This window comes from Trachymyrmex septentrionalis, unplaced genomic scaffold (genome assembly GCF_001594115.1).
Source record: "Trachymyrmex septentrionalis isolate Tsep2-gDNA-1 unplaced genomic scaffold, Tsep1.0 scaffold38, whole genome shotgun sequence".
NCBI lineage: Eukaryota > Metazoa > Arthropoda > Insecta > Hymenoptera > Formicidae > Trachymyrmex > Trachymyrmex septentrionalis.
The window spans coordinates 690,398-711,309 of NW_017305547.1; the positions used below are offsets into that span (position 1 = coordinate 690,398).

A 20,912-nucleotide genomic window follows, 5' to 3' on the forward strand; every position below is an offset into this window, starting at 1 on the left:
TGCTGAAATTCGTTGAAACGTAACAAGAGAATGTGGTTGGAAAAATTTTGAGAAATAAAATAATACATGGAAGATTTTTTTTCCCCGTTACCGAATTACGTTCTAAGGCCATTCGGGAGGTTATTACTGTTATGATGATGCAGGAGCATTATTTTATTACGACGGAATACATGGTTGATGAACATTAAGAACGAGACGAAATATCTCTCTTAACTTACATCGGGGTCGAGTAGTGTTTTTGTGAGCCAATTAACATCCTGGTAGCCGTTAAAATCACCAGGCGAGACAGTCCGAGCGGACAAATTCCTAAATAAGTCTCTCGAACAATTATGTGGTGCACGAGCGGAGCGCGGAAATTGTGTACTTACAAGGTCGAATATTAGATCGAAGGAAGAGAAAGGATTCTGTAATCTCTAATTGAGCTCACATTTTGAAGAAATATTTTCTCATAATCTCACAATGTCAACGTCGGCACACCAGCAAGCGGCTATACGTCGCCTCGAGGAACTTTTCAGAGACGTCAAACTGGAGCAACTGCAGAACAATCCCGAACTAATCAAGCACGAGATTAAAATCGACAAGTGCTGTGAGGTGCACGGCAAGCACGCGAAAGAGAACTGCTGGAACCGTAGAGGCTCCCTTGGTAATCTGCATCACGCGACTAGGAAGGATTCTTTTGGACGTCATGACTCTTATAGTTACACTGGCACGTCTCCCACCGGAAGAGGTTCACTGAATATACCGATGTCGCCGCCTAAGAGGGAACTGCACCCCTCGACTTTCCCCAGTACTCTGAGGAAGAATCCTTTGGGATCATCTATGAGCGCTATCAACAACAGGAAGGATCTTTTTTCAAATACCATCGGCGGATCGCCTTTGCGAAAGGATCCTATAGGTCGCTCCATGGGCTGTCTCAGGAAGGACACCATATCAAGCTATAACTCTCCATTGCGACGGGATTACGTGGCGAAGTCGATGACGAATCTCCAGCGACCGACGACTACGCGGCGTGACGCTGCTCCGAATTTGGCAAGTCTCTTTGCGACCTCCGTGGATCCCCACGCGAATCTAAGGACCGGATTGAACTCGTCGAATGGAGATCTGAAGGCGCGTAGTTATTCCAACGGGAATCTGAAAAGCTGCCTCGCCGGTTCCAGCGGGAATCTGAGGAGCCATCTAAACGTGACTTTGAGCGGCGATCCGTCATCGATTAATTCAATCTCGGGCAGCCTCAGAAGGCCTGACGCCAAGTCCGCGATGCCGCTTTCTAGTGGCAGACGAGGCTCGTACGACCGGAGGAGACTCTCCACGGATTCTTTGGATAACCTGAAGAGAAACTCGTGGGATCCAGGTCGCAGAAGTTCCTCGGGCTCCTCGGGCGGATGGGACGATCCGATTTGGGAGGAAGGAAGCTTCGGTGGTACCGACCAGGTAATAACAAGTTCTGTTTACTTACCTCGAGAGAGAAAGAGAGAGAGAGAGAGAGAGAGAGAGAGATCATGTGAAAGGCCGCTGATGATGCCGTCGATAAGTAGAAGAGCTGAGTAAGGTATGCGGTAATATCGCTTTTATAGCACTGCTAGATATGATTATGAAAGTTGATCAACAAATATCGTTCGCATGAAAAGGATTTGTCGTGTAAGTAGACTTTTATTTCTGTGATAGAAATATTTGTTATCTAAGGCCGTAGGATATATATATGAAAAGCACTTCTATCATATTTACAACGTTGCGCGAATTATCTTGCGTTATTTTCCATTCCCACGACAAGAAAATAAAGTTGGCTCGTCAGTTAGAGATACTTACTTACCTAGATCGTTGCGAGTAAAAATTCATCGGTCCTTGTTAGGCGATCCTATGCACATACACGAGTGACTCACGTGGGAAAACCTCGGGATCCGTTAATACGTACACTAAATATTAGGTTGCAGAATGTATCTACTGAAACAGTTACACCGTGCAACCCACTCTTCGATAACTGAAGATACTGGAGTCCGTGGAAAAATGTTAGAGAATCTGCAAAGATTTTGCAAATTGATCCCATATCCAGAAATATCCTACATGGATCCGTGCATTTTGCGACGTAGATTCGCGATATCGATAAAATTTAATTGATAATCTCAATTTGCATTCCTATGGAATGAGAGAAATGTATGCTTACTCATGCACTGCCATGAATAAGCATTGTGAGATGATTTTTGTATATTTGTAGTATTGAACTCTAGACTCATCGAAATTATGCCGGTTTTAATTCCCGCTTGCCTTCTCGATTAAATTAACTATACTGCATTTTTTAAGTAGCTCTGCTGAAGCATTTTTTTCTGATTGACTTTTTCACGATATTGAATGTTTTTGAGTTTTGTCGGTAAGTTGATTGATTCCACGTAACACTGAAAGGGAATAAGCATTCCCGATACGTGCTTACGTCACCGACGTGCCTTGCATGGTATGAGAGTGTCACGCAGCGTTAGTCATCGAAACGATAGCGTTTCAGTACACATAGGGTAAATACGTCAATGCCGTTTAAGTTTTGACGTAGTCAGGTTCAATTCGTTCTCAGGAACCATCAATTATCATATTCATTATCATTTTTATTATCATGTAAAAGAATCACTGAAATTGTTCTTAAAAGTAAACCTAAAAAATACTGCACATGAATATTTGCTGCTTCGTATCATTTATTATGTGTGTAATTATAGAAAAAAACTAATATATGGCGAATTAAAATTCAGCTCGAATAATTTCATTTCGATAAAGGAAGATCGAATTTTTTATAATTATTTTTTATTTAAAGATATTAATGTTGTATTACGTAAAAACGTAAAAGATTAAAAGAATTCTGCAGAATTATGTCGGCACGATATTTTCGACATTTATCTTCGACAAATTACTATATAATTACTGGATAAGAAATAATAAAGGTTAAACCAGTTATTTAACTGTTTTTTTTTTTTTGTAAATACGTCGGCTTTTACATTGTTACGATGCTTACATTCTCTATTTGCCCTGTAATGGATTCGCGCATTTCCTGAAACAAATTCCCTGTGCAACCTACGCACAGCGTTCGGCCGTGAGCGGTTAGCCTACACACTCGCTCCAGCGATAATTCACATTTTTGCGGACAGGTCCCCCTTATTCCCTCCCATTTCCTTCCTCTGATCACTCGGTTTTTCTATATAACGCGAGAATTATCGCGTGTATACGTACACACACGATCCATATCGAGCGTCGGCGCGCTCGATATGGTCGACTTCCGAACACAGGAGTTTAAAGTAGCCTATTGCATCACTATTAGTTCATCGTAAATTTATACATCTGCGACGCTACAATTAGTTTTTCGCATATACACGAATTTATCCATCAATATAACAACGCCAAAAAAATCGATGATAAACTAAACTTTTTCAAGAAATCGAATTTTTAAATTACGCTTTACAGGTAAAGATTTTTCTGTTTATCTCTTAATATATATATATATGTTTTTTTGATATTGTAAAAGATGCGAGATAGATTTATTTGTCATCATACTTGCTTTATTCGAAATAAATTTTTATTTTTATTTTTTTTTAAGTAGATGTGAAATTAATTTTTTAATATATTCGTTTAATATTGCTGATTGATAATCGTATATTAAGTTCATATAAAGAGAAAAGGTTTGAATATTTCGTTTATCTAATATTTATATCGTTCCCTTGACGAAAGGATGCGAAGTCGTTCTATACGGGGGGCGCCGAAATTCCTCAATCCGGTCTGCGGCTGCACGTGCAGGATGCATTTTAACTATATACATGCAGCTTCACGGTTGGCGAGCACGTGCGATTTTCCGCGTGTCACACGGCTCCGGAACCGTTCCGTCTCACGGTACGACGACATCTAAGATGATTGACCGATCGCCGTTTCGGTACCGTTATGAAAAATTGACTCTTATTGGCGTACAAACTGATGAAAATTGACCCACAGGAGGACGTTCGTGTGTCACGCACGTCCACGGTATTGCAACAGTTTTCGCATAATAAAAAATGAAGTAGCCGGAAGCGAATAAGTAGGTAAATCGTAATAATTTTGCAATAAATGCAACAAATTGGTTGGTAAAAATTAGGCTCTCCTTTACATTTTAATTTTCAACTTCGGTGACTCAGATACGTATCGTGCAGCACCGATAGCGAATGATCTAATAGGAACACGGAAGAGCACTTTAAATTATCTGTGGAGAAGGATATTGATATAGGATAGTCAAGACGGTTTTTTTGTATGAAGTAGAAATTATTTATTAGATAGCTTGGAATTTTCTCTCTACAGGAATTGTACACAATTTCGATCCTTACAAAAATTTGTAGAGATTTCTTATAGAATTTTACATTTTAAAATTATTGAAAATATTAAATACATATACCAATAATAATTAATAATAATGAATAAATAAATTAATAAACAATTAACAATAATGTAATTTTTTATAGCAGTTTATTTATCAAACTATGACAGACATATATTTGATACGAAAGAATATAAGAAAAATTTATGTGTCCAAAAATCATAATGTATGCTAATTACTAATTTTTGTAATTTTCACAAATTAGTATTACTAATCTAAGTTTGTCTTCTTATAGAAATAAATTCTTCATGCTTTTTACGTAAATGTTTACATGATAGTCCTGATTTAATCAAAATGTAGATTTACGGAAATTAAGTGATTCGGAATCTATAGAAATGGAAAGTCCTCTTCTCGATTTATTCACTCGGAATGTTCGGGGGACTGCGCTCACAGGTCTTTAAGACTGAAGAGACTAGAATCCACTCACGTTCCATTCACATTCGATTCAAGTAGGTAGGGTCATTCACTCTGCTATTGTCAGCCAGACACTCAGCTGGCCGGTATCTGTCTACTGCGCGAGTGTTAATTTCCGAATATCTCAGTGTGACCTTGCAAAAATTCCGGTCTCGAAGAGCATTACTTGTTCTTAATCGTCATGCGAGGATTACCATATTTTGAGAAAAAGTTACTTCCACATTTCATGTGGACGACTCGAATTGGTTACGAATCTCTCTCGGATAGTGCGATGGATTCTTTGGAATTTCGGGTGAGAAAACTTTGAAATCTTCGTCTATATATACATATCTTTTCAGGGACAAATTGTAATATATTGAAATTATAAGATATTTATTTTTGATCATTTACAATCATGATACGTTTGCGAAAGAATATTACGAATTCTTTACGTACCTTACAATCTCTTTCAAGATGTGTTTTTCATATTTATTTCGTCGTAATATTCCTTGGCTTTAATTATTTACGGTTAATTTGACAACATAATTAAAACTAAATGAAACACGTCAAGAATCTATTAAGTGCTCGCTCAAACTCATGCAGAATTCAACACCACTGATTAAGTCGATAAAAAAAATTTTTGCATTGGCGAATACTGTTTGTTGTGGTTTCGCGATGAATAAAAGAGCACTTTATCAACATTATTGATGTGCAAATTATACTTATTAAGTTATCGTCTATTTATTATGTCAGATAAAATTTCCTAAATTGATTTTCACCGTCAAATATTTCTAAGTTTTTTCGTTTAATATTAATGTGATTCATTAATTAGTGCTCCAATGCTATAATTAAAACTAAAATTGTGTACTTAATAATTTATATTAATACAAATTCACGTGAACGTACGATTTTAACGATTTGTAATCTGATAAACAATCTTAATAATGCGCACGAAATATGTAGTTTCGAGAAAACGCAAGTTCTCCAGCTCACGTCACACACACGTATAGTTTCTGAAACTTTTCGAAACATTATGCAGGGAGACATACACGACGCAAAATGTTTGCTAATTTGGTGAAAGTCCTGTATGTAATGACCATTTCTTCTTCATCCTGCATCTCAGTGAAATCGAACGTTCCTTTCTTCGTCTTCATCGGTCTACATGACCTTTTTGCTTGTGCCGCAAACTGCGTTCTGCTATGATCATGATCCGTGGTAAACATTTTTTTTACTAGTGAAATGATCGACATTTCCATGAGAACGTTGTTCAATCATTCGGAACGAACATATCCATCGTTTCTTTGGAAAATACTAAGAGATACTTAATTTGATTTTTTTCTTTTAGCTTTTTAGCAAATTTTTAGTGCAGCTCTCTTTCATGTGTTGTATTATACGAACACTAGGTTTTCCTTCGAATTTAAATGAAATGTTGAAATGGATTTTTTGCGGATTATACTAATAGATTTATATGACCGAATGACAATTAGTTGTCAAGCTACAGATGGAAATAACGATTACATAGTAATTGACTTAATATGAGTCTTACCAGAGCAAACATGTTTTTGCAATAATCGGTATTTTTCCTTTAATCTAAAATTAAACACAGGTTATCCTCTTTCATCATGAGTAATAACTTGTCAGTCAGTCGGATTTCCATTTACGGTAGGATCCGCGTGGGTCGTCATTGCACCTTTGCTCGCCGACGTGCCCGACAACGCCTATGAATATTCGTTTTTTTTTTCTGATTCTGTTTACCTTCTCAAGCGTATTATATTTCTGCTCTTTGAACGATTTTCTTATTATTTTTCTAGAAGACGCAAATGATCTTCATATTACAAATTCTTAAATTTATTTTGAAATAAATAAAACATAAAGGTAACAATAAAAATTATAATGTGGGTACAATCACATTTTTAATTAAAGCTCCGATTACGGGATTCGAATTAGTGCAGTTTCTATATACGCGGGTTTTGGAGTACATAATTACATTATTTATTGTAAATTGAATATTGCTTCTCTTTGAAATATATTCATGCGCGGAAGACGAGATAATTTACATTGCTAATGACGTCATAGTCGATCATCCGCTTGTTGCCGCCGAAACGATTATTTCTCCATTTGTGGGCGGCAGCAAAACAGTAATCATCATTTAAATGATGATGACACTAATTATACTTGACGTCGGAGGACAATAAAAAGCGCGGCGATGACAATGCGAGCGTCTGCAAAAATATCAAGTTCATGCTTATATTATCTTGATATACAATGTCAGAATGTAAATATGTACATATAATAAATCCTCTTATTAACATTCTTGTAGAAAATATCTGTGCACATATCTTAAAAGTACTGCTTATCGAATCATATTTCTTTTCAAAAAATTACATTTGATAATATTCTGAAATTGTTTAATTATTGTTTAGTTATTGTAAACTATCTTATAAAACATGTATTTTTAAAGAGAAAAATTTATAAAATTATATTTTGAAATCTTGGATCTTTTTTGTTTGTATATATTTTTTTAAATATCATTATTTTCAAGTAATTGGAATTATTTGGAGCTGTTCCATTTTTTTACATTTTTTAAATTACTAGTTTTTTAATACGTATCTGAAATATATCAGATAATTTGCAAACACTACATGCTTTGATGCGGATAAAACAGAAACCTACGTTAGCTCGGTGAATGTACCAGAAGATACATTGATGGTAAACGATTTCACCAGTCTCTACCTCGACGATCTTTGGTCATCCTCTTTTCTCTTTGAATATCACATTGAGGAGCTCTACGTTATCGATATACAGCAGTCTTTAATTGTTCACGATAATAAACACATCGTAATAAGCGCGGTAATTTTTTTTATATTAAGAAAAATAGTCTGGTTGGATTAAATAGTAATTTTGGTGAAAAATCGACGAATCAGAATTTTCTAATTAAGTCTGCTAGAATTCTAATTGAGATAAGTAGAATTCTGATTGATATAATTATTCTGGTAAAAATAAGAATTATAGTAGATTTTACCAGAAATATAGTATTAATCAGAATTCCGGTTATCTCAACTAGAATTCTAATAAATTTAACCAGAAAATTCTGATTTGTCCATTTTCAACCAAAAATTTTTTTCAGTGTACTATCTATGAAATGAAAAGCAAATATTTTTTTATTGAAAATACGACTCAAAATATAACCGAATAGCTAAGTTTATTGCCGAGAAAATCTGGGTCGCGATCTTTATGTTGATGGATGTAAGCTCGACCAGGCGCATCTAATAGTAATCCACTTTCTTGTAAATTTCTTGTAAATTTCTTGTGATTGCTGCAAACTGGCGCGATCTTTTCTCCCAATCGTGATGTTTGTAATTTGTGAAAACGCGATACATTATAATGCTTGCCATAGAGTAATTCACATAATACTGATAACAGATCAGTAAGTAATTGAATTGAATTTTTCATTGAATTGAAGAGTGATGTAAGAGAAGATTAAAGCAATTGTATTATTTTTCATTTATCCCTGATGACTCTCTCTTAATACTTCTATATTTGATGTTATTCTCAATTTTATTTTATCTATGGTCAATAATCTATTCATTATTGAGCGATACAAAGTTAATTAGTCAATTTAATTAAAAAGAAACACATTAATTTAATTAGTCAATAAAATAAAAGTTATTTATCTCCTTTATTAATATAAATTAGAATATTATCTCTATATTTTAAATAAGTATATAGTATAAATTAATTTTGAAAAGTTAATTTGCAAGTATTGTGTAATGATTGATATAACGATATGTAATTATATAATCTATATACTTACATATAGCAATGCGATAATAATTAACATATCGTCTTTATCTTTATTAATACTTTAATTTTAAACTATCACCATGATGGTGGAAATCTTTATTCTTCCGTCTTCTACATCGAGGTATCACTCAATATTTTTTCGACATAGTCCGTCAACAGCGGCTTAAGTCATGGTTCACATATCAAGACTGGACGTATGATAATTACAACATGGCGCACATATACTTGATAATATACGGTTTACATTTCGTTACGCCGGTTATCGCATTGCCCGTTTTTGTGACAGGTACTGTTCAACCTGTTATTAGTTTTTTTAACGGTACACGATGCCGGCAATCCAGTCATACTTGACGTTACATTTTTCATTTCCGCTCCGAACTCCGCTCTGAATCTCAACAAAGAAGTCATGGTTGGTCACATACGCAAGTATTACGCAAGAAAACTGGTCGTGTTCCTTTTTTTTTCTCACGGTATATGTAACTTCTCGGATTAAGTAAATAAGAAGGTGCGCGCACTTATTCAGCAAATCTTATTCGCGCAGAGTACAACAAGTTAGAAAACCAATAAGTTGTTTCTCAACTGCAGCTGTCAGTTATCGATAGCTTTTCAAAATGAAAAGGTCAACCTGCTTGCTCTCTCACGCGTAAATTCAGCAATTTTCATTTACGCTTGCAATAGCCACCGAATCGCAGATCGATAAAATCATACAATTTTGCTTTTCATATCAAACTTTCTAAGATCAATGATAATAAAAATGTGAATCGAGTTTGATGAATAAGGAAAAGAGGAAGAAATGTAGACCGTGAGAAAGAATAAAATATATTTCTCGTACGTCTGATGACTGTATAATGCAGAATCATTTTGCGAATTGAAGTAGGAATTTGGTAGCTGGTAATTCCGGTACCGAAAACTCGGTCAACGTATGCCTGTCTCTGCGATAACTTTGACCTCGACAACATTTCTTGTCAGTGCGCACTTGCAAGTCATGACATTTTCCTTTTGAGAAAGAAGAAATCGTATTGGACACGGAAGGCATCATTATGTTGGTAGATGCATCAATATTTAAGCAATGACTTCGTCTCTCCGCACATACACACACACACACACACAGTCATAGGAAGGAATAAAATTATACCTGTCATAAATAAAAATATTACTAATTTCCATTTATTACACAGTTATACAGTTTAATTATTATACAGAAAAACGTTTAAAAAAAAATTATTTGAAATTTAAAAAGGGATTTACTAAAATAATCGTTTATTTTTCTGTTTTCTATTCTTTTATCACAAACTTTAATTTATACTAAAAAATTAAATTCTAATTAATATTTAATATATAAGTATATTATATCATTAAAAAAATTACATTAAATAATTAACACATTATTGTCCTCTTAATCATGAAATATCACCTAATGTGTTTTTAATAATGCGATATTTTCATTTAACCAGACCATCTTCCTTTCACTATTACGTTCTAATTTCCAAGATGGTAATCTAATTAGATGAACTCTTTTACGGCTTATATGGATCACCCTCGATTTCAGCATGAGATAATCTGCCGCTGTGCCTCCCGAACAAACGCCCGCTCCAGATTTCGTTTTCTCGCGATCTACATAGTGAGCCATCGTATTTTAACAGCGATGCATGATAGTTCACCATTTACTCTCCCACGCGACCCAACGTCACTGAAACGAGCGTTTCTAAACGCCGGCCGACCACGATAATTGCTTAAAGATCCACGCAATGACAAAAAGACATCCGAAAGGCTGCATCCTCTTTTCGCACATTGAGATAAATCGCATGTGCTCATGCCACCGGATCACGGCAATTTACTTTTTGTGTCGCGCGATACTTTCTCTAAAACGCAGATGTCCTGCGGAGGTAACGCGACAGCAACATCGACGTCTTCTATCGATTATATGCTTCGCGGTCTATTTTCCGTGATTTTTGTGTCAATTGATTCGAGTATCCACTGGGAGAAATCCAGCTTTTATCTGTAACATTTATATCTCGCCGTTGTCCGCTAAACTACAATTTTTAGTTCACATTGAATTTAAACAGATTAAAGTACTACTTGAGTTGAAAAATATCTTAATTGAGAAGATTATATAATACATTGTATCATACATAGTCGAAACTTCTAATGTCAAATACATGTAACTGTAGAAAGTCCTAACAATGAATCGAGTATAATCACCATCATTTATCAATCGGAATTATATTATTTATCGCCCTATCCATCTATAAATACTTATTATCACCCTATCCATTTAATCAATGTACGTATGAGGTACGCTTGATTTTATCTATTGCAATTGATCTTGTTCAAATGACTTTTAAACACAGCGAAAGGGTCACTTTCATTCTCGGCGTATAATCAAAGAGTATTATACACTTGCGCTTATCCTGAGAGAACGCAAGTCAATGTAAGTAGTGAAATTGATGCGACGCGCAAAACATGGTGTTAATAATAATTGGTTGAGAATCGAATGGCGATTTACGAACGCGTGCATAATTACACGGTGGCGAAAGGAAATTTCGCATGTACGCGCCGCAGCAACCAATATGATAACGCGTATGAAAAAGGAAGAGAGGTTGGAAAGAAAAATGGTAGAGGATTGCCACATATCGCGGCGGATTATTAACGGAGCGTATCGGAGAAAGCAGCGATGGAAAATCAAACTGGCGTGATCATACGCCAGCGCGCTTCGCGATAAAGAAAATACATATCTTTTTTTCTTCAAGGAACGCACCACAAACGTGTGCCGATGAAACTAAATCTTATATTGACAAATGAATCTCGTTACATTGTAATTTTCTACTGAAAAGGTATTGTTTAACTTTTTTCAACTGTGTATTCTGCAGAATATATTTCTCTTCGCCGCTCCCCATTTAATGCTAACAAATTAGAGTACTATATAATAAAAATAAAAATTACTATCATACAAATGAAATTGAGAAAAATGTTCGAATAAAATGGTACACATTTATACGTATAAATAACATTAATTTTAAGCCGTAAAATCATCGTCCATATTCAAGAATCACGTTATGAACCACATAAATTCTTATTTGCGTTTATCTGCAAGACTTCTCTCGCGAGATGCCAGATTCAGTAATTTGTACCGCGACAAAATATACATATTGCTCGAATCGATCGTTGGGATAAATCCATTCGTGCAACGCTGCACACAAAACTCTTATAAAATCAACCGACCGAGGAAATTTGTAAAACACTCGTGATAATATCGATACTTCTGGTTGGTTATCGGTATTTACAATGTAAGAAAGTGCAACGGGCCATATACGATGCTGCTGCAAGGCTAAACCAGTTGTGACTCGTCTCAACGCCTCGGAAATAAGTAGTGCACATCTGTACTCTTATTGTTTATAAATAAACAAATATAATTTCTCTTTTCATTTTTTTTTTAAATACGTCATGCTCTTAACTTACATACATATATGCATTTTTGCATGTGAATAAAGAACTTCGAAATAAAAAATTATCGCACAACGCACGCAATAATTAAATGTATATAATTACTGTTTATAAAATGTAATTAAAATATAATATTTTTATAAAAACAAAATTTGTGCGTAAATAATTAAAAAATTTTGGGAAACAAATAAAGCTATCCAGAATACTAGCTATATTATACCATTAATAATATTCAAGTTTATGCTATTCATATCTGTACAGCTGTATGGTAAAACAGTAAAATGTATAGAAAGTTCTTTTTTATACGAGTCCAGAAATCTTCGTAAAAAACACAAGAATATACACAGTAAGTTATATTTTGTAAGTAATCCATACAAATGATACATATTAATATTTATTGTTTTATACATGAAACAACTCTGTGATTTTTCTGAAATAAAATTTAAAATGTATCTCAAAGTCTTCTCTCTTTCTATGTCAAAAATAAAATTCAAGCGTAATTGAATTGCAAATACATATAAAAAAATTCTTGAAGCGTACACGTATCCATTTTCGCAGCCGCCTTGATACGAAGGACAGAATAAAGTAGAGAAATAGGGTAAATTATCAGGTTGTTACGCATATATTTTCTTCTCTTTCTTCGCCTCAACTCTGTAACAACCTTCAATTCCGTCTTGACGCATATTGAGAATTGTTGCGACACAATTCGCGATTGAGTTCGCGGAGGCAGCGCGTTTTGCGTTATGAAAATGATCGAGCCAACACGTCTGTTCTCGACGCCCACCTTCGTTCTCACTTCCTGCGAATAATGACGCGATTTCTATCTCGAAACAAGATTAATACGAGCGGATGGATCTCGGTGGTTGTCGCTGAAAAAGATGATCGTGCAGTGAAAGCGAGAGAGGATAGAAAACGAATGTTGCAGTTGCTCCTCTATTTTTTTTCTATCCGTCAAATACATCGTCAAACTCTCCCCAATGGATATGATTATCTGTTTTCTCGATTCACAGATCTCGAAGATAAATCTTAAAGAGATCTTATTTACGAGATTTTTGGATGAAATGAGATTAAGATTAATTTTATAAATTTTCGCAAATTGAAAATTTCTTCATTTATTCTAAATTTCTAAAGAAAAGGATTCATTTTTCATCAATAAGTGCCGATGCTCGCATTTCTGCAATATACGTCTCTACTTCTATACAATCTTTTCCTAATTCTACTTCTATTGCACGATTTTTCCGCGCTACGTTTCTAATGAAGATATCCCTCGCTGGTTCTTTTAAATGAGATCACCCGCATATTGCAGGACTATCGTACAATCTCCTTTGTTCTTTTTCAATATAATTATCTTAATAATTATTCTAGTACTTGAACTTTAATTTAATATCTTTATTATATCAATTTTGTAATTAAATTAAATTTCACTTACATAGAATTGATTTATTAGCAACTACAATTGACTTCTTATTAGCTATTTTCTATTATACATATGCACCATTTTTTTGTAATATTAATTTTTTAACGACATTCTCAAATTATGAAAGGAGTACCGCAGTGAACAAAATCGAAGAATATAGTATACATTCAAAATACATAATACGTTAAAAAAAATTCTTTTGATTTTTTTTATTCGAATTTTTATTAAAATTCTGACATTTATAAGAATTACGTATTATTGTAAATGTTAGAAGTTCATCTGCTTTCCCAACCTTTCTATTATCTATGTCGAAAAATATACTATATTTTACGCTACGATAACAAGTATTGACGAAATTCATAAATCAATATTATTTGACAACGAGTTATTTAAGTTCCGAGCAATCTTCTCCCCAATAGAATGCAAACTACTCTCGCTTCGCACGATACGCGCAAAAGAAAGAGGGATGAGTTTCGCGATGGTAGGGGAGACGAAGTCTTTCGCGTTCGGACGAGGAGAAGTGGGTCGTTTCTCAACGGATAGTGACTTGGCGAGAACGTAATTCTACGCACTCCTTCATCGTACCCAGCTGAGCACGGGCCGCGATAGTTCGCGATCTGCGAGATCATTTTCGATCGTCCCAAGTGTTTCTCGAGTGCGACAGAGAGCATAGTGTTTCTCAATAAATCTTCGAGAAGAAGAGGAAATTGAGATCCAAGAGCGACAATTCAAAAGAATACGATGTCAGCCAAAACGGCAGGACCTTCGATTGTCAGTGGTAACTGAAGATTAATAAGTCCGCCCGAAAGTGAAGTGAGGTGTCGAATTTGACAGTGATTTTTTTCTTTTTCTTTTTCCTTGAGACTCTTACTGCATTTCTTGAATTTACTGGAGGACATCGGAAAATAATGAAAATCCAAAATTTCTCGTCGCGCATGATCGAACTTTTCTCTTGATCCTCGTTTCATTGTCGTTCTAACGAGAAACATTTCTAATCTAGAATCTCTCTATTACTCGTCCGAGCGTGCCAAAACTCTCTAAGTGAGCGATCAAACACCACTTTCGTCCACATTGACGACTGTTGTTATCGATGTATTAATAATTTTCCCGAAATTTTCAATTAATAATTTTTAAATAAACGTAATAATTATTTATTTCGCGAGAACTATTTCAGCAACTGATTTCTAAAAAGAATTTTTATTTATCAAGAAAATCATAAAATTATTTTGACTCACTAAAATGATCATCTGAACAGCATATTTTGTTCTACAAAAACAATTTATATCTATATAGAGATATAGATATATAGAATACACACACACACGCACACACGCACATGTAGATATATAACTAGAGTATATTTAATAAAATGTATATATTTTCTGATTAAAAAAGATCAGATGAAGAAATATGATATATACCTCAACTGATCCTAAGTAACTGGCTGCGGAATCTTATATAAGGAGCAGCAAAAATCACAATTTACGATGGGCGACATCCGAGTGTTGGATCCACGTATGGATCCTCGTTTCGACTTGAAGCACCGACCTTGGCCACCGATGTACAGAAACAACCGAGCACCATCTTATTGTTATCGACCTGTACCCTTGGACACTTTGGCCCAGTGGATAACTCCGCACGTTCCCGATTACAATTACGTGCCCGCCCCGAGAATCACTGCGAATCCAAATAAATCGCGGGATTACTACTACTTGGCCCCGTTGTATAGAAACGCTATGCCGCCTCCACCGCAAGCGATGTCGCCGCTTCAAGTATCGCCGGTGGCGATGCCACCACCTGGCATGATGATGATGGAACGGCCAAGAGGACGAGCTAAGAGCTCGGGCGGCCTGACCAGAAGCATGCCACCTTGCACCTGTGCTGTCGGTAGAACCAGGTCTCTAGAGGATGTCAGAAGCGAAATGAGCGAGTGGGACGATTATCACGACGAGAACGGTAACCACTTGCAGAGGAACAGTCCTAAGGGCGTGAACGTGTGCCGACAGATTCGCAGGTCCATGGAGAATCTCCTGGACGTTGATACAGAGGAACGGGCGTTGAACACGTTCGAGAGAGTCGGCAAAATCTGTAAGAGGTCCGAGGAGAACAAGAACGACAAGGCGGGAAGACGACGCGGTAGCTATATGGTGTGTTGAAATCCTTATAAGCGAGCTTTTTTTTTAAGAAACATGAGAGGTTTATTTTACGATGTCATTTTTCGCCATACGATTTGTGCGTTTACCGAAAGAGTCTTTATTGTAGACGTATTTAAGTCGCAAGTCAAAATCTCACATAATAAATATTTAATACATCTTTTAGTTATACATTCTCGTATATATAATCGAAAATATCTTGTTATGCCATGAAAAACATTTTTAAACGGTGTTAAGTTTCTTCTACAGATAATTAATTAAACGCTTTTATTAATTGTATTTCTTAATTTGTTCTCGTGCTTTTTAATTTCCAATATATTACAATATCGTTATATCTATTTTTTGTATAAAATTTGTATACAGACATAATAATACTATCATGCTTAATGATATTAACTTAAGCTTTTAATGATTAGCGACTCTATTTGCGTCATAACTTAAGTGACTGAGTGACTGGCCATTCATTCTCGATACAATTTTTCATGCAAAATATCGCGCTCGTATCTCCCCATATAATGCAGTTAACTATGTGACTAATGCACAATTTCGCACACGCAAACACGTCAGAACGACTTTCAGACTGAGATTTACAGATCAGTGAGTTTGCTAATCTAGTCTGGGCGATCGACTAGTTGCACAATCCATGTCTCTTACGCTCTTTCCGGAAACTGTTTCTCGCGTCGTGTTCTGAATTAGCTAAATCATCCGGCAATGGCAAGATTATAATTACCTGTGAGTTTACAAAACACACGTTTCAAGGGAAAACCACCTAGCGACATTCATTCTACACTCCCAATTATATAATTCCGAAACTTGATATTTCGATTCAGCCTGGGGGATAATCGCTTTTTCTCGCGTCTGTTGCGATTCACGAATGTCGGTCGAAGAAAGCGTTCCGTGGAATTTAACTTTGCGTACAGAACGGAAATAAATAAGTCATGTTTATTGTTCGAGAGAATATCGACTCGAGTTTGTGCATCTGAAAGAAAAGATTGGCTGCCGCAGCAAGTTAGATGAAAATATGACGTAGCATTTTTAATTGGCCGCAGCCGCCAATTTTCGGTTACGTTAGTCTATCCGCAATGTCAGTATAGAATTTCGATAGGCTAACGCAACCAATTAAAAATGCTATGCTATATTCAGCGAATCCTTTTCCAATTTAATAATAGTCACATAGAGGATATCATATAGTTATCATATAGTTATTTCTTATCATATAGTTTTTCAAAACTGTTGTCAAGTTTCTTCTACAAATAATTAATTAAACGCTTCATTAATTTTATTGATTGATACTTCATTAATTTTGAACGGCGCTTTTTAATGTCTAATATATAATATCGAATGTTGTGTCATACATCTATTATATATACAAAATGCTTCGAGAACGACAGCTTTTTGTTTTTATATGAATATGCATGAAATGAATTAATAGAAGTGGCGGAACATAGATAATTGTAGACTTTAAACATTTTTAAAATCTTGAGATAGATTAATTCGAATTTGAATTTTCTTTCACTCCTTTCTATAATTAAATCTTTTTTATATTTTACTTGATTCAAATGTTACTTGATTCATATTCATGTTTGCAAATATCGAAAATGTAATTGCTGCACAGATATCCTGTTCTTTCTTTTTATTGGTAACACGTTCCGGTCCATATATTTTTCTAAATTACGGCTCTTTAATGATCCGTATTTTCGACTAACCCGGGATAGAAAGTGTTCCTTATAGATACTAAGTTAATCAACCGTTACTTCATTATTAAGAAAGTTAATTCGCCCCGTCGAAATAATCGGTAATCAACGCGAATAATCTCAATCTTTTATTCCACGCTTCACGAAGTTACGGAGAGATCCTCGCTGACGATCGCGATTATATTCCATTATTTCTCACGACCGATCGCGTCTCGGCGATCCATTGCAATCTAGTATACATCGTGCTCGCAGTTACGAAGTGTCGTTAACCAGCTGCCGGTCATTAAATCGTTACATTGTTAGCCAGCTTCGTCGCTAATTAGATACGCCGTACTGACGAATCGACAGATCAGCGAATCGATAGGCTTGCAGATTGATTAAACACGAGATGTGCGTCCATTATAAATTGCTTATCGTGACGTTATCAATAAATCTCAATTACAATCTAACATGGAAAAACAGATTGTTCTGCTTCATCGACGATTGCTTTTTATTCCACGCCGGGCTCTATCATGCCTCGATTTCCTGCTCGTTTCGCGGGCGGGCACACTTCATTACGAAAAACAATCGTTCGAGAAATTGGACTGATTGCTAGAATTATTGCAGGAAATGACCAGATGCATGGTAATCTAGACTGTTTCTTTAGTGAAAGCGAGGTATTCTTCGCATTACGCAATTAATCGGCGTGACAGGACATATTAGCTCGCGACAACTAAAAGGAGGAACCTATATTGGCAAGGTGATTTTGTTTTCAGTGAATGATCACGAACTGTCGTAAGCACGTATGTCGAAAGTACCAACGATATAATTTTCTAGTTCCTCTCTCGCTTCGGGAGCGAGTCTACTATTAGCTAAGAGCGTTTTGCGCCACGTTGTAATCGACCATTTAATTATAATCTCCGTCGCGCGCGTTTCGTACATACGCATACGGTAGAAAGTTACGGATACTTCCTCGAGAGTCGAAATTACCGCTACGTAAGAAAATTGATGCTCGTAATTCGAGATGATACATTCACAGATTGTACTCTACAGTCTCTCTCTCGCCTAGAATAAAAACGCTCTTGTAGTAGCTGGGTAATAATAGTCGGATTAATTAATAATTAATTTAATAACCAGTATCTAAGGATTTATACGCGCATTATAGCTTCACCTGGTTTCCTTAAGCGGTCCGATATCATCATTTTAGTTATTACATTCAGAAGTGGCCAGTTTACATCTAGTCGAGACTTAAATGTCTCTAGTCGAGAAATATTGTATATAATATACTAGGCTCGTTTTGAGGCCGAATGCAATTATATCTTGTTCGCGGATGAAAAAAGTGCGAAAACTCGTTAACTGCAAGTGACCTCTTACGAAATGTCACCGTAATTCTGGAATCGTTTTACATTTTACTTTCGAAATTTATTGGATTTTTGTTTTATTAATCTACTTTGATTTCTTAGAATATATATATATATATATATATTCTTAAGAATATATTTCACTTCTTGAAAAGTCTTCGTCATTCGATAACATCACCGAGAATCGTGTGTGTTTAGTATCCCCATTTGTATCCGTGATGCTTAATTCACTTCCGCATTCGCTTAGCTGAATAAATTTTTCGGTTGTTATTCTCATTAATATAAGAGAAATTATTTCTTAATATAACTTCGCATTTTGTATCTGATAAGAAAATCTGTTAAGGCTGAGTATAATTACAATTAATCATATTAATTGAATGTAACGCGCTAAATATGGAGTTGAACACATTAATTATACGTAATATGCTTTTAAAGTAAAGAAGGTGATACGCGATGGTTACGGGCGTTCTCTTCCTGGTTGCAGGGCACTCGTAACTTCACATAAATAATTCGTATTAAAACATACGGTGAAATTCGCGCGTTGGAATTTCGAGTGCCCTTTAAGCTCGCACACGCATGTGCACCTTCGATTTCTGTACGAATACCGATCAACGACGAAAAAGTGTGCCGTAACCCAGATATACAGAGGTCGATTGGTTTCACCGGTTTTTGTTATGCGAAATATATCGAAAATATTTTCTGTACACCTAGATTTATGCTTCATATCTGTTTCATTAAAAATTAATCATCAAATTTTGTTTCTTTTTCTATGAATATCTATCTAGGTGTCCGAGATCGAAAATATACGATAGATCCGGTTCAACTGGTTTTTCAGAGAAAAGTGAAAATTTCGATCATGATCATCGTTGTAATTAATATTACTAATGTCTGTCTGAGCTATTGACAGAGATTTGTCGATTACAAATCGTATTTAGGACGAGTAAATTTATAATATCAATATCTCGCATATTTATGTGCGCGACGTAAGTTCTCGCGCGCGTCACATCATTTTTTAACGATGCAGTGGAGAAAAGTAAAAAGTCGGAATTGACGAATCAGGTCAAGGCCCCTTTATTAGTTGTTTTTCATCATATCACGCGTCGTTGGATCCGTCCCTGCAATCTTTGATCGAAGACGCGTGTCCGAAAGCCTTCGGGGCATCCGGTGGATTCTTCGCGATCCATCTTTTCTTTCTCACAAGAGCACGGAGGAGATGATCATTTATGAGGCATTAAGGTCGCGGATGTCAATTATTTATTATTAATTATCTGTAAATCCGGATGTACGTATATCGATATTTTGATTAACATGATACATATTTATAATAGATGTTTTTGTTTAAATACAATTATATATCTTTGTATAGATATTTAATTATCTTTGTTCAGATATTTAAAAAAAAAAAAGAATTATTGCTACATAGAAAAAAAACAATCTTGTTGAAATATCTAAAAATTTAGTTACAAATAACATATTTGAAAATATTTGTTAAACCGTTAAATTAATTACGTAGGAAATTCAAGCAATGCTGTAAAAAATTTTGATGTTCTAGCAATCATAATTATTTCGACAATTCGACGAAATTATTTTTAGACTTATATGTAGCTAAATTTTCAGACGTTTGAGCAAAACCGTTCTTTTCGTGTAGATATTGATAACAAACGCGTTTATATTGTAATCTTATTAAAGAATAACTCTTTGTTAGATAACTTTCATTCATTGGTAATTCTATTGATATACAGACAGTGATTGAGAGATCGAATGCGAAACAGTACGATGTTCGAAACTACATTTGCGTCATATTCGTCCCGCTTTCGTTCGGCATCTCGAAGTAATCCATCCGTTTGCTATATAGTTTCTGTCTGCAGCGTCAGTAGCAAACGCTTTCGCAAGGTTGTACAGAGCTATTAAGACCGAACGTCTATAACGATGGCCGACGAGTTGATTGACCGACCGGTAAAACTAGGCTTCTCAGTTATATCTCCCCCGACGTTTCATCTGCTTTTCCCGACAGAATTACGATCGAGAAATGTTTCCGGTTCGTTAAATCACCCGAGAGATCGCCACACGAAGAATGCCAGAATTTTCGCGGAAATGGGAATCTCTCTCGGATCTACGATCGATGATTCTCCTTTATGGCCTCGTTCTCACTTATAAATTGCGAGATGACTGTTCGCGAAAGAATAATCGTCGAAATACACTGTCTTTTTCTTTTTCACGACATAATAATAATGGTCAAATAGCACTAAAAAGGTGAATAGTTTTTAAATTTGATCTTTTATAGAAAATGTA

General features: G+C 35.4%; 1 protein-coding gene across 8 annotated transcripts in view; it reads left to right on the top strand.

Annotated features, from left to right (window-relative positions):
- The window catches only part of LOC108750899 (WD repeat-containing protein 47), an 80,763-nt gene that overhangs the window by 47,680 nt on the left and 12,171 nt on the right, over positions 1 to 20,912 (top strand). The window contains exons 1-2 of one of the 8 annotated variants that reach the window (XM_018490747.1): positions 13,982 to 14,211; positions 14,829 to 15,580. The exons of 4 other annotated variants lie outside the window; for them this stretch is intronic. In XM_018490747.1, the coding sequence (XP_018346249.1) occupies positions 14,921 to 15,580 (660 nt within the window). In that variant the 5' untranslated portion in view covers positions 13,982 to 14,211; positions 14,829 to 14,920. Of the gene's footprint in view, positions 1 to 9; positions 1,432 to 5,039; positions 5,082 to 13,981; positions 14,212 to 14,828; positions 15,581 to 20,912 lie in introns of those variants that run through there. 3 more of the 8 variants (XM_018490748.1, XM_018490746.1, XM_018490750.1) reach the window with 3 other exon arrangements.